This window comes from Stigmatopora nigra, chromosome 2 (assembly GCF_051989575.1).
Source record: "Stigmatopora nigra isolate UIUO_SnigA chromosome 2, RoL_Snig_1.1, whole genome shotgun sequence".
Lineage (NCBI taxonomy): Eukaryota > Metazoa > Chordata > Actinopteri > Syngnathiformes > Syngnathidae > Stigmatopora > Stigmatopora nigra.
The window spans coordinates 19,840,001-19,863,818 of record NC_135509.1 but is presented as its reverse complement, the minus strand read 5'-3'; the positions used below and the strand labels follow the sequence as shown (position 1 = coordinate 19,863,818).

Here is a 23,818-nt window from a genome sequence, read left to right as displayed (position 1 = left end):
TGGGTCCTCACTGTGTGGAGTTTGCATGTTCTCCATGGGCTTGTGTGGCTTTTCCCTGGGTACTCTGGTTTCCTAACAGATCCCACAAACATGCATGTAGACTGGTTGAACACTCTAAATTGTCCTTATGTGTCAGCGTGAATGATTGTCCATCTCCTTGTTCCGCCCGATTAGCTAGCCACCAATTCAAGGTGTACCCTGCCTGGTGCCTGAAGTCAACTGGGACTGCTTTATGACATTGTGCTGAGGCAACCACTGTATAGTTCAGCAAGAGCAAGGATTTGGTGGAGAAGTACCCCTACTCCTTTCATCATATAGGCAGGTAAAGTAGTCAGCCGAAATACAACAGTGTGCACTGAAGAAGACATCATCTCTGAAGGCCGACTCATCCCCTCATGAGATGAGTTCGACCACAGGGGTGTCATCGGCAAATTTGATGATGGAGTTAGAATGGTGGGTTAGTGTACAGTCGGATGTGTACAGGGAGTGCAGAAGAGGGCTCAATACACAGCCTTGAGGGGATCCAGTGCTCAGTTTAATGGAGGAAGAGAGGTGAGGACCAAGTCTAACAGTTTGTGGTCGGTTGGTTAAGAAGTTCTTTATCCAAAAACAGATAGAAAGGGATAGCCCAAGGTCGGAGAGTTTGTCAGCCAGAAATTCCAGTGATATAATGTTGAAGGCTGAGCTATAATCAATGAAAAGCATCCTCTCGTAATTCCCATGGTGCTCCAGGTGGCTATTGCTGTGTGTAGGGCTACGGCGATAGCGTCCTCAGTGGACCTGTTTGCTCTATTAGCAAACTGGTGAGGGTCAACTGAGGGAGGAATTATATTCTTCATATGGCAGGTGAGCTACTTTTCAAAGCACTTCATGATCAAAGGCGTGAGTGCAACAGTCCTATAGTCATTCTTGCTGCCAATGGTTGGCTTTTTGGGGACAGGGATAACGGTGGCATATTTCAAGCAGGATGGAATGATGGATCGTTGCAGGGAACAAATAAAAAAATGTGTAGGAAAGAACAGTGTCAGTGTAGTCCTGGAGGTTGTCGTGTTTAAAAAGTTCCCAGATGGTGGAGGAAAAAGAGTCCTGCAGCTAAGAAAGGGCGTCGTCGGGCCATGTTTTTATTATATTTATTTGTGGCCTTGTTAGCCTCTGGAGTGGAATGTATGCGGGGTTGAGGGACAGGCAGAGATGGTCTGATCCAGCCAGGTAAGGGAGGGATGTGGCTCTATAAGCATGTTCGATATTAGAATAAACGCGCCGCCATCAAAATGAATGAATGAATGTATTTTTTTTTCTTACGATATAAATATCAAATGTGAGACATAGTTTTACCTATTTTTTTTAAATATTATTTATCATTATCACAGTTCTGGGCTCTTGAGTTCAGAAGGGATGGGACCTGACTTCTGTTTTATGCACCAAACAGCAGTTCCACCCTTGTAGTCCTTTAAAAACATGTTAATTTTATCTGACTCCCAACCTAAAAAAAATGACACAATCAGCCCGATTTCTGAGCATGTGATCGGCTTCTGTACGTATTAGGATAGATTGTATTGAACCTCACAAAATGATTACATAATGGATACCATCTGTTTTTTGTCCAGGTCAGGTTAATAATTCCATTGAACTTATGTCCAGAAGCAAAGTGTTATGAAATGGTTCAATTTAATTCATTCATTCATCTTCCTCACCACGCATTGCCGTTAGGTTTGCGGGGGATGCTGGAGCCTCTCCCAGGCGACTCCAAGCGAAAGGCAGACTACACCCTAGACTGGTCGCTAGTCAGCTGTACGACACGAAAACAGACAAACAAACATTCACACTCACAATCATAATGCCAGCAGCAGGAAACGAGCCTGTGCCTGCCTGCACCGAAGTCAGGTGAGTGAACTTCCACACCATCATTTGGGGGGTTTGATTTAATATATTTAAAAAATAATTACATTTTTAAAAGTTATTTTTTAACACCACTGTGGGTTTTTATTTTAACAGAAGGGTAAAAACAATAATCACCTTGATGCAAGGAGAAAAGCCAATTTCATGATCTTGCATGAACGTTTATTAACAGCCACCAACTGCTTGGAAATAAGTTAAGTTAATTAAGATATGCCCAGACACAAGACTAAAAATAGAAACAGCTTTAAGAAGCCACAAAATCACTAGATACTTTTCAAAATTAAATTAAGGTGATAAAGAAGATGTTGATTTTTTATTTTTTTTAAGTGGGTCGAGGGCTAAAATTGATGAATGACAATTAATTAATTAATTAATTATTTATCTTCCATACCGCCCACTCTCGAAAGGGTAACAGGGGACTGGAGCCTAACCCAGCTGTCTTCGGGCAAAAGGCAGACTACAACCTAAACTGGTCACCTGCCAGGCGTAGGGCACACAGAGAGAACAGATGACCACCCGCACCCTCAATCATACTGCCACCAGTGGGAACTGAGCCCATGCCTGCCCACACCACTGTCAGGCAAGTCAACCTCTACACCTGAAGGTAGCCAATTCAATTAGTTTGAATGCAAATTTAGGATTTGATGTGAGAGCCAATGGCTAGCGCGTCGGTCGCACAGTTGTGGAATCGAGGGGTTGATGAGAAGTGGGCTCTGACCTTCCTGTATGGAGTTGGCATGTTGTTGTTTTTTTCTGGGTACACTTGTTTCCCCCCACGTCCCAAAAACAGGCATGATATGGTGGTTGAACACTCTAACTTGCCCCTATGTATGAGTGTGAACATGAAAGGTGATTTGTTACCTTCTGCCGTGTGATTGGCTGGCCACCAATTCAGATTGTTCCCCACCTGGTGCCCATCATTGGCTGGGATATTCTCCAGCACACCTCACGACCCTTGTGGGGATAAGCGGTATGTAAAATGGATGTGTCATGTTTTTTGGATGATGAAAGTAAAAAGAAAATAAAGGATACATAATTCATAACATCAAGGTGAATTAATAAATCATACTGGACTCCCCTCTGACTTCATGAGAAGAAACAATATCTGCAAGATATGTTCCTTGAGTTAAAAAAATAATTTCTTACTAACAAAATTAAATGTATAGCAATGCAGATGGCCAACACGAGACAGCAAATTAAGCATACATTACAAAAGCTACACATGAGGTAAAAAGGAATAAGCCTCTTACCTTGACAAAGAGGGCTCCTTTGGCTGCCATTGCATCCTCTCCTCTTCCGTTGGGGTAACACTCATACCGTGCATCCACGATTGGGTAGCGACTCGCTAGCAACAAGCCACTGTTAAGAAATTTAAAGCTGGAAAGGCAACCTTTCCAGCCATATCGCCCAACATCACTCAGCACATAGGGAAAGTAACGATGCAATTGCTGCCGCAGTCGAGTCGTTGAACTGTGGTCAAACACCTCCTGAAGTGCAAGGAAATCCAAGTTGGCAGGGAAAAATGCAGAAATGTCGTGGTCAAAAGTGTCATCGCCATGTCGGCGCTTTCTACCAGGGCGCTTAAATATTGAGGTGCGAGGTACGTGAGAGAGTGTGTTGTTTGAAGAGATCACGCCATCACTTCCATGGTACCTAGTAAGGGATTCTCTCGAGGCTGTCATGCTGCACATGTCTCCTTTTACCAGATCTCTTGACTGATGGTTACCTGTCTCCTCATCATGGGGTTCTGGTTCCGGGGCACTGATGCTGATTTGAACACCTGAGGTGTGAAGTGGACACTGAGAGGGGGGTTTAGCCTGTGTGTCCTTCCCATGCACTGGGCAGTCATGTTTGCCAAGGCAGATCTGTGTGCCTGTATAGTGCAATGGACACTCTGGAGTTTCTGCCAAAGTATAAACAGAACCATTTGGATTGTTGTTACTGTGAATAGAGTGAAGGGGGCATTCCCCTGACATGCCTCCGACTTGTTTGTGGAGTGGGCTGCCCACTTCCATATCCTTTGCACATGAGTGGAGGGGGCAGACCACTGCAGTATCTCTTGCACCTGAATGAATGGGACATTCCACTGCTGCAACTCCTGTATCCACATGGTGAGGGCATTCCACTGTTGTTTCTTTTGCTCCAGAGTGTAGAGGGCAGCCCACTGTTGTGTTTTTTGTACCTGAGTGGTCCACTGTTGGGCTCATCGTGTCTGAGTGCATGTGACATTTAGATGTTCCAGCTGATGGGTGAACTGAACAGTCTGGAGCACCCACAGAATGAATGGGACACTCGGTGAGTGGTTCCAAATCATTGTCTGCTGGGCCATTTAGAACGTGTGTCTGCTCTGGTCGCTGATCCAAGGAGGAGGTGCGGCGCAAACCTGTGGCTAGACTGCTGAAGGAGGTTGCACTGAGTTTAGAAAAACACAAAGTGAATAAAAATATACATTAGTATATATCAGATGTTCCAAGGTATGTTTTCTTTAATCGTCAATCCTAAATTCTTTTTATACCTGATGGAAGTGTTGGTCGGTGAGTCAATGTAGATTTTAATCTGAGGCCGACATGCTCCATTTCTGATTCTTTTGCCAACTTCCCTTGCTCTCTTCTGGGTGTCTGAAAGGTTGTTGAACCTAGCCAGAGAGTCAGGCAGCAGGCAAACATTGGCGCTGCAGAAGCAGAAGCTCCTTCCTTGAAGTCTCCAGTCTTTAACCCCCACAAAACCGTTCCCACTCTCGCTTTGGTGCTTTTCTAGACTAAATAAGACAGGAAAATCCATTGTCAATGAGCATGAACCAAAAGACCAAGCTTTTGAGTACCCCCATCTCATCTCATTTTCTCATCTGCTTTACCCTCATTAGGGTCGAGGGGTTGCTGGAGCCTATCCCAGATGACTTTGGGCCAGAGGCGAGGGACACCCTGAATCGGTGCCCAGCCTATTTCAGGGCACAAAGAGACAGACAACCGTGCACTCTCACACCCATACCCGGGGGCAATTTAGAGCGTCCAATCAGCCTACCAGGCATGTTTTTGGAATGTAGAAGTTGCCAGGGGAAACCCATGGAGGCCCGGGGAGAACATGCAAACTCCACACAGATGGAGATGACCTGGATTTGAAACCAGGGCCTCAGAGCTGTATGGCCGACATGCTAACCACTCGTACCCCCGGGCCACCCCTTTTAAGTATTCTGCAATTGAAAAGGCATCATTGCGGAATCATTTCATTCATACATTTTCTGTCATCTTTATCCTCGCAAGAGTCACAGCAGCGCTGCAGATGATCTACGCCATCTATGGGCAGTAAGCGAGCGTCACCCTGAATTGGTTGCCAGCCAATCGCAGGGCAGGAAATGATCAACCATGCACATTCATAGCTAGGCATCAAAATTATTCAACCAAAAGAACACTTACCTGTGGTAGGTGTACGTGTAGGGATGACGGATTGCCTGCAGCGGAGCCCAGATGATGAAGCCCAGGAGTGCAAATGGCAAAGATGCAAGTAGGAGGAGCAAGTAAAGAGGCACCATTATCAGGACACACAAAGTTAAGAGGGAACATGGATCCTGAGAGCGCTGTCGCTTCTCAAGTGAAGTGGCCACGCATGAGGCCAGGATCTGATCCAGGAACCAGTAACAGGGGAATACAAGGCTCCATGCCAAGCCATCGAGGAAGTGAAGACAGGAACTGGAGTAAGGGGTGATGTGGAGGACCATATCTCTCACTTCTTTTACAACTTTTTGTCACTTTTTTTCCAACTCCAAACACTCTCCTCATTCACAGAAACTAAAAAAGTAATTTAGAAACACAAATCCTAGTCCGAGGAATTAAAAGAAACAAACTATTAAAAAAGGCCCATATTTAATCTAAACTACACTACATGATTCGGTTATATTCATAGGTAGCCATGAAATGTTTTCTTTCCCTTAGTAAATGCACTGTCCGCACAACAGGTTAGTTACCCTAGTCAGGGAAAAGGAGGTGGCCATGATAGGACAGTTTTTCTTGATGATGGAGCTACCATTGTAAAGACAGCTTTGACCTCTGGAGTAGGCCATTTAACACCGCCATTTTCCGTACCTATGAGATAGAGAGATGGAGAGACAGAAAAAGAAAAAAGAGGTAACATTACAAATGCTGTTAATACTACTTAACATTTTCTTAATCATTGAACATATAGGCTTATTACTAAAAAAAGATTTAAGTTTAAATGGATTTAATAGACATACTCTTCTCCATATACACATGGATGAACAATATATATATATATATATATATATATATATATATATATATATATATATATATATATATATATATATATATATATATATATATATATATATATATATATATATATATATATATATATATATATATATATATATATATATATATATATATATATATATATATATATATATATATATATTGTTCATCCATGTGTATATGGAGAAGAGTATGTCTATTAAATCCATTATATATATGTATCATATTATATAACCCGATAGCTGAAGGTGTTACTAGGAAATTCACGGACCGCCACTGATATAAAGATATGTAAAATGTAATACGAGAGCAGACGAAACTCTTGACGATGTCTATTCTAACATCAAACATGCTTATAAAGCCATTTCACTCCCTCACCTAGCTGAATCAGATCACCTCTGCCTATCTCTCACCCCGACTTACACTCCACTCTGGAGGCTAACAAGTCCACAAATACAGATAATAAAAACTTGGCCCAAGGACGCTCTTTCTCAGCTGCAGGACTGTTTTCCCACACTAAATGGGAACTTTTCGAACACGACAATCTCCAGGACTACACGGACACTATACTTTCCTACATATAAAACTGCACTGACAACATCACTATAAATAAACAGATACAGGTTTTTCCAAACCAAAAACCCTGGATAACCAATGAGACACAGGCACTCATCAAATACAGTAACACTGCCTTCAGATCAGGGGACAAGACAAAATACAGAGCTGCCAGAGCAGAGCTGAAAAGAGGCATTAAAAAGACAAGGCAGCATATACTAAGAAAATTGAGGAGCACTTCACAGCAAATAACCCAAAGAGGAGGTGGCAGCGAAAACGACATATTTCTAATTACAATGACAATAATGGGTCTGTTAAGTTGTCTCACTAGCAGAGGAACTGAACCGTTTCTTTGCCCGCTTTGAGACTGGCAAATCAGACCCAGTCTCAACACCTCCACTACCTCCACCTCCATATCTACTTTATATATATATGAAGTAGAATTAGACAAAGGCAGAGCAGAAAATAATGTGCTGTGTATATATATATATATATATATATATATATATATATATATATATATATATATATATATATATATATATATATATATATATATAGAATTAGACAAAGGCAGAGCAGAAAATAATGTGCTGTGTATATATATATATATATATATATATATATATATATATATATATATATATATATATATATATATATATATATATATATATATATATATATATATATATATATATATATATATATATATATATATATATACAGCACATTATTTTCTGCTCTGCCTTTGTCTAATTCTACTTTAACACAACCAGTCCTCTTTCCCTTTATAATTATTATATTTTTAATTTATTATTTGTATTATTTGAAATTGTTCACAGCTATTAAAAAAAGGAGAGCCAATCTATATGAAAAAGGTGGGTTGACAAAAAATTATCGCTTCTTATCCCTCCCACTTTTCAAAGATCGGATGTCTAGTATTGTCAATGGTAGTACATGAGTAAATGTGTAAACCAGCGTTAAACTTATCTCTTATTGATTGATCAATAACTATTACAAAACAATAGTTTTAACACAGCCCAGTGTACTGCAAAGCACCGTTTTCCTTATTACTAACATATTCAGTAAATTTTGATCATGTTTCAAATTTACCCAATAGGCCATTGGGCATCATCCCTTATAGGGTCTGGTATGACAAAGCATGTCAACCCTTTGTGCTTTTTTGCATTCCTTTTTTTCCTACTTTGGCAATAATGTTGATTGTGTGCATTGATGTTCCTTCCGTGTAATCCAAAGTAATCAGTGTGGATAGAAATTGACGTCACATTGATGTCAGATGATCATTTGTTTCTGGTTTAAAACTAGGCAAATAGACAGGTCTCATGTAGTGGCATCTGCTTAATTATGTTAAAGAAAGAATTGTTGATTATCATGAGCATTTCTGAGTATGAAATGAAATATTTGGGGATTTTAAAATTTTACATTTTTCAGTAATTTACAAAAACCATATTGTGACAAGCATGAACATCTTTATGTTCTTTTAATTTTAACCTACAATCTCAAATATTTGTCCTCATTTAAAAAAATGAAAACATGGACAGGTATAACTTGAGCGAAATGTACATTTTTACACGCACTAAAAATGCATGACCTACATTTAATTTGTAAATAAATATACATAAACATGAATGCAAAATATGTGTGCCAGCCCCACCACATTTTAACATACTGTTGCAATACTTCACTGACAGAAAACCCTTTATTCTCAGGAATGCCAGCAGCAGAGTCAGTGTAGATTACTCATTATTGATTTGCTCTACATTTGTTACAGTTTCCAGTTGTGAAACCACAAACACACAGGTTTACTACAGTGCTTCTTCTTATAATTATAATTATTATTTTCACACTAATACAGTAACCCTTCATCCATATATCCAAAGATATACTTACAGTACATACAATTCCTATCAGATAAATTTGAAGGATTGACGGTTCTTTGCCATGAAGAATGTGAAGAGGACTATCATTTATTTGTATATTTGATGGAGAAGCTAAAACTTAATAATTTTAATCACAAATCTAAAGCCTTAAAAAAACACTAACAGCAGGCAAAATCACAATGACAAAGGGCACATGGGAATCAGGAGCTGCCTGGTTACGCTCTCAGTGTGTGGTGAATGTTGCAAAAGCAACGGCCCAACGTTCATCCCATGGAAAATACCGACTATGTTGCAAAAACCACAAAATATTTTTACAGAACAAAATAAATTTTACAGAACAAAATATATTTTACAGAACAAAATGTATTTTACAGAACATAATGTATTTTACAGAACAAAATGTATTTTACAGAACAAAATATCCCCAAAAAGTTATCTTTTTCTAATAAAGTTATTTATTAAAGGATACTGCCATTCGAACAATACACTTGTCTAGCTAACAAAGTTACAATTCTTGATTGAATACACAACTGATCATTCAACAAAAACAAGGAGGGAGTCAAAAATCAGGTCAACATGGAACACATCAGTGCAGCCCACCCTGTCCAGATGTCTTAAACTTCACACTGCACAAATTGCTGTATAGAGCTCCCAGTTTAAACCCTTCTCCCATAACCACAGGTTACCAGCAAGCCGGTGTTCTGTGCAGTCAATTAAAGATTGTACCTTGCACCATTGACAGTGTGTGGTCTTGGCACACACTACGATGAGTTCATTTCCTTTTGAGGCTGTTCTTCCACAAATGCCTATTTATATGTTTGAGGAACATGGGGCAACTGCATCTCCTTTTTCTTAAATTTAATACATCACTTTTATACATTTGGTAGATTTTTGTGTTTTTTTCAGCTTTATTTGGCTTAAAACTAATTCATGTTACGTATGAGGTAAGAATTTTAAAATAGAGAAAAAAAGTAGTCATGTCTCTACTTACGGATGCATGTACGAAATTTTCCGGTTATGAAATGTTTTATATACAAATGAGTGACACGAGATATGAAAATTATCCAAGTTACAAAATCCGCCAAAAAGTAAATAAATGCATTTCCTTCTGCATTATTGTATTTTGAAAAAAAAAATGTTGAATTCAATCAATAAATAAGTGGCATTTTAAATCAATGTCTCTACCTGTACCATGGCACTTAGCCACTGCTGCTGAATATATAGAGACAGTCAAATGTAGTCTATAAGGTAATGATGAATGATGTAGTTGTCCATAATTTGATCAGAAATGGTTAGTTTAATCATAATTGATGACTGCAGCACACACAGGCATCGTCACACAGTTTCCAAATATAAACCTCACAATGGAGATTAACCAAAACAAATCCAAATCCTGCTTTCTGCCTTTAGTAGAGGTAAAGGCAGGACCTGCTGTGGAAACATAATCTCTCTACATTCATACAGTCTGTTCACACAGACCTGCCAAAAGCAAAAGGCAAACAAACCTCGCCATTCATATTAGAACATCTGGACACCCTAAATATAGCTTTTGGGAAGTACAGACTGCTCAGAATTTATATCAAGGGGCAACAGTTCTCAGGGAAAAACACCTAAAAACAATTTCCCTTCATTTCTGTTAAATTTTCACAATGTTATTTTCAACACTTATCCTCGTCAGGGTCACGAGGGGACCTCGGGCGAAACACGGACCAAACACCCAATCCCACTCACAATCACAGTTATAAAGTAAGTATATTGTTGAGCACTAAAATAAATAAAATAAATTATATGCAAAACCTTTTACCTAAAATGTATCCAAATTTTGACCAGATTTAACCCTGCATTGAGCAGTACATGATAAAAATCATACTCAAAGCATGGAAAAGCCATGTGAAATTGTTCCTAGTCAGTTTAAGGTACTGATGAACAGCTGCATGCTTCAGCGCTACAGCCATCAGACTGGAATAACATTTGTTAAATTGATCTATCTTTTTGTCTTTTGATTTCTGATTATGAGACTGCAAGTTATAATTCAGGGTTGGAGTGATTGTGTGCCATCGCTGTGTTTGTACACATTGTACAGAGAAGCGTTTCTACAGCACACTCAATTGTCTACCTTGTAAACCATATTTACATAATGGTAATCTACTTTATGTTCTGTATGTACTGTATCTGGATGTACATCGAAACAGTTAACCTTGTATGGGTTGACTGACTGATACTGTGAGTCATTACTATGAGGCCATAACATCATCCGTTCGTAAGGAGTTGGGGCAAAACGGACTGCCCGCATGGTCTTAAAAAGAAGATAAACAGGGGTTTTATCTCATCTCATTTAATCTCATTTAATCTCATTTCATCTCATTACATCTCATTACATCTCATTACATCTCATTACATCTCATTACATCTCATTTCATCTCATTACATCTAATTTCCTGAACCGCTTTATCCTCATTAGGTGAGTGGGGGTGCTGGAACTTACCCCAGCTGACTCCAGGCCAGAGGCAGGGGACACACTGAATCGGCCAGCCGATTGGCCAGCCGATCACAGGGCACAAGGAGACGGACAACCATGTATACTTACACTCATACCTAGAGGCAAATGAAAGTGACATGGATTTGAACCCAGGACCATGCTGACCAGCTGTGAGGCCGACACGCTAACCACTCGATCCACCGGGCCGCCATAAACAGGGGTAAGAATGGAAAAGGAAATGAGTGAAAAGGAAGAAAGTGTAAACTACTTCCTTTTGTTTTCTACTTTATCATATAAGTATTGATTACTACACTCCAGGACTTAGTGTATTTCCACTTTAATTGCGTTTTTTCTTATGGGATTTGATAACCATCTGATCCAAAACTCAGTAGGTGAGATCAACCAATTCCTGTAAATCAAGAACAATGTAACATTGTACACCTTAGGTGACCAAAACAGTCCAACCAATGAAGAGCATTGGATTGTTAGAACGCTGGCCTCACAATTCTGGGGTCGTGGCTTCAATCCCAGGTCTGTCATCACTCTGGGGAGTTTGGATGTTGTCCCCAGTTTTGCGTGGGTTTTCTCCGGGTACTCCAGTTTCCTACCACATCCCAAAGCATGCGTGGTAGGCTGCCTGAACATCTAAATTGCCCCTCGGTATGACTGTGAAGGTGAATGGTTGTCCGTCCACCCTCTGCCCTGTGCAATTTGGGGTGTCCCCCGCTTGAAGCCCCTATTCATTGTTTCATCACGTTTTTCTTTCATTTTTTTTACAACATTCTAATTTTCATAACTACCTTATTCATATTGTTGCATTATGCAGTTGAAAACATTGCGGACGTGAATTTTCCTGATGGCGTATCCCCCCATTTTGCCCATCTTTCGCCTTCACATGATGCTGTGTGACTGCGCTACGCTCGAAACTGTCAGGCCTCTGACCAGACTGGTGGCTGGGTGTGCCGGTCACCTAATCACAGGCCCAGCCCCTAACGATCGGAGTGGCACCAGGTGGAGGCCATCAGCAATCGGGCAGTATATAAGGCCACCAGGAACCTGACCATGCTGCTGGATCGTCTTATCAGTTTACTGTAAAGTACCCTCTCGCATTACCTATTGCTAATTTGTAGATCAACGACCTTTGTTTGTACTCAGGAATTCGACCACGCCAAGCCCACGGACCAAGGAACGGAATTAGGATCAACGAGACCAATCTTAAGCAGAAGATCACGGACCAAGACAACGGAAAGGACAACGGACCAAGTATACAGAACCAGCACGACAGAAAGGACAACGGATCAAGTCTACAGAACCAAGACGACGCTACCGACACAGAAACCGCCAGTGTTTGCCGACCAAGAGATGACCAAATAAAGGTTCTCTGTAAAAGTATTACGTATATTCCTCGCCTGCTTTGGGGCCCGAACCCAGATCGTAACAGAAACCTGCTGCTTGTTCCATAAAATGTGCAGAAAAGCACATTTCTGGCTATGGCCTCTAAACCTGGTCGTCTGAATTTCATGAACAGGCTTAGATGAAAGACAAGAAAATCAAAGTGGGTGTAGGCACAACATAAGTGTATGTTATATAGCATGCCTCTAATCTGCACTGCAGTATCCATTTTAGCACACACCAGTGAAATGCTTTAATCATAAGGTAGCTGGAGCTCCAAGTGAGATGTGCTTGACATAGCTTGTCATAGCTAGCTCCCTAATTATAGACCATATTCTTGGTTACATTGCCGACTTTTCCAAGGGACATTTTACTCTTCGCACATGTGGTTGGATTACAAAGTATGTCTCAAAGAAGCACAACAAGAGAATAAAGCATGCTTAACAATATCTCAAGATCATTGCATTGAAAACTATCAAATTTATAAGGACTTAGCTTTTGAAATTGTACACAAACCCAACACAATTTTGACAAAAAAGGAAATTCCGACTCAATTAAAAAGCTTGGCATTGCTGGTACAATTTTCTACTCTCCGATTAGCCAAGTTTCAAGCTTTATTTAGAATGAATGCCATTGCCAAATCGTACTCAAGAGCCCTTCATTTTATACAGATTAAAGCACTTCTTTTGATGTGCACAACCTGTAATGTGATGGCCAGATGTGACCAAAATAGGTCAACTGAATAGTGGATCAGGGTGACAGGCCAATGAAATAGCTAATCCTAAAGGCTTTCAGAGAGTGTCTGTGTGTCTGATTTGTTCTTGAGAACAGGCATATCACCCATTCATGTGAAATTTATTTGCAAGTAAAAAAAACTGTCCTCAAGGACTGAAGTTGGCACAGGTTTTCATTACAACCATAAAGTGAATACATTTTTACCAATCTGGTGTCTTAAATGTGTAACCACTTGATTACCTCCAGTCACTGCAGAAGAAATCTCATTGGTTAAACGCTCTGCGCTGGATCAGTTGGAACAGAAAAACCTGCCCATATCTTTGTGGAATAGTATGGGCACCCCTACTGTAATCAGTCCATGTCTAACACCCTGAGATTAACTGGACATACTTGTTACATCACACCCGTAATTGATCCACTGTTGTGAAGTATTTAAATTGGATTAAAATATGCTCAGGGTGGTTCGCACATCGGCCTCTCAGTTCTAGGTTCCTGGGTTCGATCACAGGTCGGTCCTCCTGTGTGGATTTTGCTTGTTTAAACATGGCTTGCATGGGTTTTCTTCGAGTACTCCGGTCTCCTACCACATTCCAAAAACATGCAAGGTAGGCTGGTTGAGCCCCGAGTTTGAACGTGAATGGTTGTCTCCTCGTGCTATACGATTGGCTGTCCACCAATCCAGGGTGTCCCCTGCTTGGTGACGAAAGTCAGCTGGGATAGGCTCCAGCACCTCCTGTGACCTTTGTGAGGATGAGCATTTCAAAAAATGAATTAATTAATCAATTACTAAATATGATCATTGTGTTTTATGGCTACATGAACACAGAATTATTCAAATCCCATTTCCATTATGAAATGTTTTTGTTTCGACTCTTTTATTTGTCCTTTAGTTCTGAGCAGTTGAGCATCATAAACAACCATAACGAAATAAACAAAATAAGCCTTTCTTGACGAGAATCTGATACTTTTTAATGACAGAAATTTAAGATTTTGTGAAGATGTTGTGAAGACCAAATTGCTTCCAATTTTGAAATATTTAATTTTTTTTGATGGTTCATATTCCTGCAATAGTTGTCACTTTCGGACAAGAAATCAAAAGTTAAAAAATCAAAGTGGAATTTTGGTTTATTTCACAATCACAAATGATGTCCCTTTTTCTGATATTGTTCTGAAGATGGGAAAGGTTGAGGATAATTATTGAATTTGAATTTGATTAAGGATAGCCCCTTGAGATTAACCATCTCATTTTTGAGGGGATCCGAAAACACAAGAAATACAAGTATAATACAAGTACATTCATATGACAAGAAGTTACAAAACAAGACATAAATACACATAAAGTGCACACCACTCTTCAGCTCCTAACTACCTAATACCCTCTCAACCTGATGCCATCGTCCCAACAGTCCTTGTCCATTTTACAAATGATGATAAAGAAACAACAATAAAAATTCAAGACAAAATAATAATTGACCAAAATTTGGTGAAACTGACGCAACTTTTTTTAAGGTGGGAAATTAAAGCATAACTGAAACTACCATAGAAGGTGATAGACTTGTAGGTGGTGGGAATTATCGTAAGATATTTTTTGTCCAGCTGCTTTGTGGTTTAGAGGTTCACTTGTCCAACTTCAATGCGGACAGGCCGGGGTTCGATTCCTGTGAGTGGTCATTTGTCTCTATGTGCGACTTACAGCTCACTGGCGACCAGTTCCCCCAAAGCCCTTTTGAGGATGAGCGGTATGGAAGTTGAATGAATGAATATTTTTTGTCAGCAATGATGATAAAAAAAATTGATATAAATTTGATGATTTCAAACTGCAATTAAACCATCCGATCCGACCACAACAGAGAACAGGGGTGCTGTTACGACATAAATACTTGTTAAAGACCAATGCTCAGGAAAAGAAGAGCATGATAAGGAAAAGTGTTTTAGACCTGGTTAGAAATAAAGGCTAACAGGGAGGATGAACGCAAAAGGACAATAACACGGCCAAAATGAGTGATTATGAGATGCAGTGCAACAAAAAGCCGATCCACTAAAAGATCCAAGTGAATCTCACCTAGCGTTTTTTGTTTGTTTGTAAATGCCTCTTAAATACCTGTCCACAGCAGCCTTATTGAAAACGTCCTTAACCCACTGTCCTCATTTGAGGACGGCCTGTAATATTTTTTTTTACTTGATATGAATGTTTCCCCATTTTATGAAAATGTTCTGAAGACGTTGCAAAACTTAAAACTTGTTAACTGGGGTTTAAATGTTCATCCAACTTTTTTTCTCTCATTTTCTGAACCGCTTTATCCTCGCTAGGGTTGTGACTAGAGCCTATCCCAGCTGACTTCAGGCCAAAGGCAGGGGACACCCTGAATTCGAGGCCAGCCAATCACATGGTACAAGAAGATGGACAACTATTCTCACTTACACTCATATCTAGGGACATTTTGTAGTGTCCAATCAGCCCACCATGCATGTCTTTAAACTATGCGAGGAAACCAGAGTACCTGGAGAAAACCCACACAGGCCCAGGGAAAACATGGAACTCGACACAAGTGGACCGACCTGAATTTGAACCCAGGGCCCCCTCTGTGATGCTGACGCGCTAACTACTAAGACTCTGGGCCGCCCCCAACTTTTTAATTTTATTTTTTTTGTAAATGACCACATGTGAGGTAAATTTATTTTTTTGTGAGGCAGCACGCTACTGGTGATGATAACTTCAGTGGATTTCTTTATTTATTTCATATCCCACAGCAACTTTTGGTTTGAAGACAAATTTAGCAAAATTCATTTTTAAGTTTTTAAGTAAATTCTTAAAAAGTAAGGAAACACCGTTACTTTCTTAATGGAATAATGAAGATATTAGTTATACACAGAAATTTTAATTTTACAATTTGAAAGAAAAAAATGTATGTGATAATTATCGAAATCAATTGAATTTTTTTTAACGAGATAACATTTTTAGCTATATTGCCCAGCTCTTTTTGAAATAACCCACACATTTATTTATATCCCCTGATCAGTAAAACACAAGTAATTATGGTTGTCACTAAAACTGAAGCACATTTTGCTTTAAATAAACTGGGCAGCAGAGTAGAGAAGCACTAACATACACATATAAGTTATTACCACAGCGTTCACATTTCCAGAAGCTTTACCAACTGCATAAAGGTGGGGAAACCAGACCTTACCCTATCAGGTGTCATGGATCTCTGTTCAACTGCTCTTCTCTGTTATCAGTTTACTAGATAAAAACAATTCGGTGCCTCAGTACTTGTACTAGTTAGAAAAATATAATCTTCTCAAGACAGTGTATTTATTTTTTTCACTTTTTCTTATTATTCAAATTTTAAGATGGTAGATTTTTCTTCATCTTAAATATCCATTAATATTTTTATTGATCAACATGAGATGAATATTCAGTGTCTTAAGTGATATGTTGTTTCAAGACATGGTAAATATATATATATATATATATATATATATATATATATATATATATATATATATATATATATATATATATATATATATATATATATATATATATATATATATATATATATATATATATATATATATATATATATATATATATATATATATATATATATATATATATATATATATATATATATATATATATATATATATATATATATATATATATATATATATACATACACACACATACAGTTGTGGTCAACGCTTAACTTCTTGTGAGTGATTATGAGTGACTACAGCTGGTGACCTCTCTGAGGCCATGTAAATAGGGCTCATTTGATGCAAACACCCACAAACGCTACAATGGGAAAGTCAAGGCAGCTCAGCATTGATCTGAAAAATTGAATCCTTGACTTGAAGTCTGGAAAGTCACTCGGAGCCATTTCAAAGTAGCACAGGTCCCAAGAGCAACAGTGCAAACAATCATCAGTGATGACGTTGCCTGATCACCAACTCCCGCAATGGTTAACGCTTGTAGAAGAGAAATAAATTGTGATGAAAAAACCTACAAAAGGAATCAGTAAAACCAGTTTGCAATGGCTGCCAACATAAAATGTAATCTAAATGACTCAAGTAACATGTTTCACCCGACAACCTTTGCAAAAAAGAATTGCAAAATGTGAATACACAGGTGGATTTGACTTGTGCCCATCTCTATCTAGCAGTGCAGGAATTGCTCTGTCTTTATTTGACATTAGCCAATATAAATGACAATCATAAACCATGGCATATTGATTGGGAATCACTGATCCAAATAAAGAAATGCTATCCTCAAAATTTCAAGTGAGGTAAGAACTCGGGTAAACTCAACCACTGACCACCCAGTCCCATGAATCGCATCATGTTATGGGTTATTCTTTGAGTCATTAGCCGGGCAATTTGTCTAATTCACTGTATATGTTTACAATTATGATCACGTTATAAAATTCTATTAACCAGATTCACTCAACATTTTGGTGCCACCAAATAATTGTTCCTGCCACCCAGCGTTGCAATCACCACAGAGACCAACCAGTCCCCATTAATTAAAGTATGTAAGTAAGTATATGCAGTATATATTTTGCAAGCGATAATCCATACTCTCCCCCAATGCAATTCAGAATTGCATGGCATTCATTTTATCTAACACAGGAGTGTGAGCTGGAAATATCATCTGTGGGTAGTTATAATACTGGGCAGCCCGGCAGATGAGTGGTTGGCGTGTCGGCCACAAAGTGGGTTCAAATCTAGGTCAGTCCAACTGTGTGGAGTTGGCATGTTCTCCCCGAGCCTGCGTGGGTTTTCTCCGGGTTCTCCGGTTTCATCCCACATTCCAAAGACATGCATGGTAGGCTAATTGGACACTCTAAATTGCTCCTATGTATAAGTGGTTGTTTGTTTCCTTGTGCCATGCGATTGGCTGGCCACCAATTTGGAGTGTCCCCCGCCTCTGGCCCGAAGTCAGCTGGGAGAGGCTCAAGCATCCCGTGCAACCATAGTGAGGATAAAGCGGTTCAGAAAATGAGATGAGATGAGATGGGAGGGGACTGGACCCTTAGTTGGGTTTTGGTCCCAAGTTATTTTAAATGGGTAGAAGTTTTCACATTAGCCCCCCCCCCCCCCCCCCTTAAGACATTATGAATTGGGGGACAAAAAGTATTTTACATTCCACATTGTAAGGATAAACAAAAAGCAATCTTGTTAAAAATATTTCATTCTTCCACAGTGTTATAGTGGCCTTTTGATTGCAAAACAGTATATTCGAAATGGTTCTATTTCTTTTGATCAGAAATAAATGTTCTTGTTAGCATCCGCCATAACAAAATTCATTCTATAATGGGAGAAAGAGAGAGAGAGAAAAAGAGTGAGGGGGGTGGATGGATCATGCAAATATATGAGTCAAATGTAGATGTCCCGGCGGTTCCACGCTGAGCTTTAGGCGCGGCTGGATGACCGTGCTGACAATGGACCCCACGCAAAATATCTTGTAACACACGGTAAGACATAGCAGACTAGGACGGAATTCTCCGTAGATCAGCACCGGCATTAAATTGAATCAATTCAAGTAAAAAACGAGTAAACAGAGATCGAGCACGCAAAAGAGAAAAATTCTTACGTTTTCAGGATCTCTCCTCTGATTACTCAAGGCAAACAAGGTGTATGGCGTCCGAATGTGGTCTCGCATATGAAACGGTCACTGGATCCGTGGGATTGTGTAGGCTTCTCGAACCAGGAGCTACCAAAAGATCGAGTGAGCATCAAGACTGGGCGAAGGAGAAAAACGACGAGCGTTATCTGTTCAGTACCGCACGGCTTCGAACAGCTCCGAAATGACGCCACTGCCAATCCATGACGCCACGCCCACTCCACGTTGACGTTCGCTGAGAGACCACTTGAAACATGAGCAGGAAAAGTGGCATGGAGAAAGTTAACCATGATTAACCCCCTATGGCTTGGCGTCCACATGTGTGGACATCACATTTTTTGTCTATTTTTTTCAATAGTAAATATAATTTAAAACCACATATATAACAAGACCAAAATATGATTTTAGACATCATAGTTGTTATTTGTCATGAGAAATAACACCATCTGTTAAATTGTGCATCAAAGTTTTGTTCTTATTTATTTTAAACCCAAATATTTACTCTTGAGATATAGTGTTCGTATTGCATCATACCTTGTATAAATTACCTGCATATTATTATTATTATTATTTTAAAGTAAAAAAACATAATGAATTAACTGAGTATGTTTACACTACTTCAAGAATTTACAATAGACACATTCTTGATGTGTGGCGGCCCAGCGACTGAGTGGTTAGCGCTTCGCCGTCACAGTTCTGGGGTCGGGGGTTTGATCCCAGGTTGGTCCTCACTCTGTGGTGGTTGCATGTTCTCCCCGGGCTTGCGGAGGTTTTCTCCGGGTAATCTGGATTCCTCCCACATACCAAAAGCATGCAAAGTAGATTGGTTGAAAACTCTAAATTGCTCTTAAGTGTGAGCGTGAATGGTTATATGTCTCTTTGAGGCCTGCGATTGACTGGCCACCGATTCATGTGTCCGCCTAATGCTCATAGTTAGCTGGGACAGGCTCCAGCATTCCCCACAATTCTTGTGATGATAATTGGTTCAGAACATGAATAAATAAATGAATGAATGATTCTTGCTGTATTGACAATACCTCTCAGTAAAACGACACACTTTCTAACACTAAAAAGGCTAAACAGTTGTGTGGTAGCTTGGCGTTTCCATATAAATTGACATGAAATAATTATAACAATTTTATGGTGTGGCTCTGTCTTGGCTTCCCAGCTCAGTGGGGGAATTTGGTTACTGGAGGCCTACATTCACAATGCTAGGGTGTCCACAAAATTGACCATAATGTTCTTTAAAATGTTGTTTCAACTATTAGCAACAGTTTTCCTTATAATGACAGTGTAAGTCTTCATAAAAGCAAAGTTCTACCTCCTAATTCTTTTTTATGACTAATGTATCTGGTTAGTACTGCGGATAAAAGAGTCTACTTGTCACAAATAGCTCGGTTGTGTATGCAAAGTGTATAGTAGGACACAAGGACGGGGAGGCAATCAAGGACAAGGAGTGTGCTAACAAAACTTTAATAAAACATGTCATGGGAATTCAGAAAATAACAACAATTCTATCAACAAGTCAACCAAACCTGATGGTGAAGACATGGGGAAACAAGGATCACGACAGGTACTGACAGAAACACAGGGTTTAACTAGACGGACAGGGTTGACGAAACATTCAGAAAACACCTGGGTAACACAAGAAGCAGCAAGAAGTTTTGGTACACCATAAAGGCGTGTTCAGAAGAAAAAGTATACAAAGCCTCTGGTATTCGATTGTCTTGCATCAAAGGATCAGGGTTTCTGATTCAGATGCTAACTTTATTTTTCTATTAATAAAATATTTTAAAATATAGCTGGAGTCTCCCAGCTAATTTTGGGTAACAGGTGGGCGACACCCTGAATTGGTGGCCAGCTAATCACAGGGTACAAGAAGATGGACAGCCACACATGCTCACACTCATACCTAAGGACAATTTATAGGATCCAACCAGCCTATGCTGCATGTTTTTGGGATGTGGGAGGAAACCAGAGTACCAGAGAAACCCCATTGTAAGCTCAGGGGAAACGTGCAAACTTCACACAGTGTTAACCAATCTGAGTTAGAACCCTGAACACAAATTTTTTTTAATTAAGTTGATATAAAACAAAGTGCAAATCAAAAATTAGAGAACACATGACTTGGAAAACTAAGAAGAGAATTGGAAGGGACATGGTAGTAATACTCTCAACATAATCTTGATGGTAAGGCAACAAGAAAATTTATAAACAAAGAGAACTTATACACACAGCGGATAGGCTGAGACACATAAGGGATGAGACAACAGGTGAGGGAGAATCACCGACAAAACAGACACGGGGAAACATGAGGAAAAAACAACAACAAAACATTACAGACGAGCAAATCATTCGTCCGCCGGGGCGCAACTGCTTTCATATAATATTGATACAGTGCCGTGAAAAAGTATTTGCCCCCTTCCTGTGATTTTTGCACATTTAACACACTCGAGTTTTCAGATCATCAAACCAATTTTAGTATGACACAGAGACAACTCAAGCAAATAGACAATGCACTTTCTTTATGATGATTTTATTGACCAAGGCAGAAAAAAATACAAACTTGTCCGGCCCTCTTTGAAATAGTAATTGCCCCCTGAACATAATAACAGGAAGTGTCACCTTTGGTAACAGTAATTGAAATCAGTGATGACAATAATTTGTGACGAGTCTTTCACAGCGCTTTAGAGGAATTTTGGCCCACTCTGCTGCGCAGATTTTTTTCGATTCTGCAAAGTAAGAGGGTTTTCTACCACGTGTCTGTATTCTCACCCTCTTGCTAATGCACAATGAAATTAGCCGAATACGGGATGAATACAGCTATCTAATCTAATGAACAGCCCATTTCAGATCAAACCACTTTTCAATAGGATTTTAATCCTGATTTAGACTTGGCCACTCCAAAAGCTTAACTTTTTTTAATTTATTTTTTTAGCTGTTCTGAGGTGGTTGTTGCATACTGCAAGAACACTCGAGTTTGAGCCCACGAACTAAGGGCCGGACGTTCCCCTTCAATGATGGTAGAGATCGGAATTCACACTTCCATCAATTACAGCAAGTCGTCCTGGTCCTCCTGATGTAGCAAAGCAGCTCCAGACCATCACACTGTAACCACCATGCTTCATTGTTGGTATAGTGTTCTTTTGATTGAATGCTGTGCCATTTTTTTCATCAAATGTAATGAGCCGCACACCTTCCAAAAAGTTGTTGACTCATCAGTCCACAGAATGTTATTCCAAAAGTGTGGAGGATCATCAAGATGTTTTTTGGCAAACATAAGACGAGCCTTTGACCTCCTGGACGAGTCGTCGTCGCACTCTAGGAGTAATTTTAGCTGGCCGACCACTCTGGGGAAGATGTACCACTGTTCACAACTCCCTCCATTTGTGAAGAATGGCTCTGATAGTGGTTCGCTGGAGCCCCAAAGCCTTGGAAATGGCTTTGTAACCTTTTCCAGACAGGTAGATGCCCATCACTTCTGTTTGCCATTTCTTCTGAATTTCTTTGGATCATGGCATGATGCTCTGATCTTGTAGCCTACTTCACTTTGACTCACACATTCTGTTTACGTGCTTTCTTGGTTCAACACGTGTGGTGGTAACAGGAGTGTGTGTGGCCTGTGAAATTGAACTCAGCTTTTCTACAATTGTGTAAAGTCACAGTAATTTGTGATTTAACAAAGGGGGATAACAACTTTGTTTTACAGAGATCCAAACAAGTTTCTAATTTTTTATGCCTTGATAAATAAAAAAAATAATTTATAAACTACACTTTCTCTTTCCTTGGTTTGCCCATGTGTATTTTATATGCTTATTTATTGAAATTGTTTAAATAAAGAAACTGCTTTTTCTGTACTCTAAAGTAATCTATCACTTGTGTGTTCACATAAATTTACATGAAATAAGTTTAAAAAAAATAATACAAATTACATTTATAAATGTATTAGGTTCCACCTATTCCCAGCTGTGCAACAGCAGATTAAATGGGTTAGCAGTGAAACGACTCTGAATACAGTACCCACATTCACTCTATCATTTTCAGCAGAGAGGGTGGAGCGCTTCCAGTTTTTAGACAGAATAAGCTAGAGGTAGTTATGACAGACATGACCATCAACCGGCCCACAACTTTTTTATTTATTTATTTATTCATTCTTTCATCTTCCATAACACCCATCATTGAAAGGGTTGCAGGGGTTGCTGGAGACTATCCCAACTGTCTTCAGGCAAAAGGCAGATTACACCCTAGACTGGTCAACAGTCAGTCGTAGGGGACATGGGAAGACAGACAGCCACTCACACCGAGTGGGAATTGAACCCAGACTGCCCGGACTAAAGTCAGGCGGAAGAACCACTACACCATTGGGTGGGTCATATAATATTGATATAATAAAATTATATAAGCCTGAGTGGTTAATGCGTCGGCCTCACAGGATGGTTGATCTGTGTGGGTTTTCTTCCCGGTACTCCGGTTTCCTCTCACATTCCCAAAACATACATGGTAGGCTTATTGGACACTCTAAATTGCAACGAGGTAGGTGAGTGAGTGTGCAAGGTTGTCTGTCTCCTTATGCCCTGCGATCGGCTGGCCACCGATTCAGGGTATCCACTGTCTCTGGCCCGGAGTCAGATGGGATAGGCACCAGCACCCCCTGCAATCCTAATGAGGATAAAGTGTTTCAGAAAATGAAATGGGAGATGAGAGTAATTTATAGTAAGTTTTGTCTGTTTCTTTGAGTCAAAAGTGCTTATTAAGTTAAGTTTAAATCTCTGCTCTTTTTCTTCTAAAATTGAACTTTTTATTTGTGTGAATAAGGGAAGAACAAAAGGAGCTTTTTTGTACTATCAAATAAGTGTCATTTGTGTGATCACATATATTCAGATGAAGTTAGATATATAAAAAACACAAAATCCATTGATAAATATATTATGGTTTTATGGTTCGCAACTGTACAACAGTG

The 23,818-nt window shown here is 39.5% G+C and overlaps 1 protein-coding gene across 2 annotated transcripts in view; it reads right to left on the bottom strand.

The window, feature by feature from the left end:
* The window catches only part of smpd3 (sphingomyelin phosphodiesterase 3), a 40,442-nt gene extending 21,302 nt beyond the window's left edge, over positions 1-19,140 (bottom strand). Inside the window, exons 1-5 of one of the 2 annotated variants that reach the window (XM_077741592.1) lie at positions 19,019-19,140; positions 18,829-18,948; positions 5,313-5,978; positions 4,415-4,657; positions 3,150-4,311 (exon numbers count right to left, since the gene is read on the bottom strand). In XM_077741592.1, coding sequence (XP_077597718.1) covers positions 3,150-4,311; positions 4,415-4,657; positions 5,313-5,614 — 1,707 coding nt within the window. In that variant the 5' untranslated portion in view covers positions 5,615-5,978; positions 18,829-18,948; positions 19,019-19,140. Of the gene's footprint in view, positions 1-3,149; positions 4,312-4,414; positions 4,658-5,312; positions 5,979-18,828 lie in introns of both variants that reach the window. The other variant, XM_077741582.1, reaches the window with a different exon arrangement.
* Between the last annotated feature and the right edge of the window lie 4,678 nt (positions 19,141-23,818).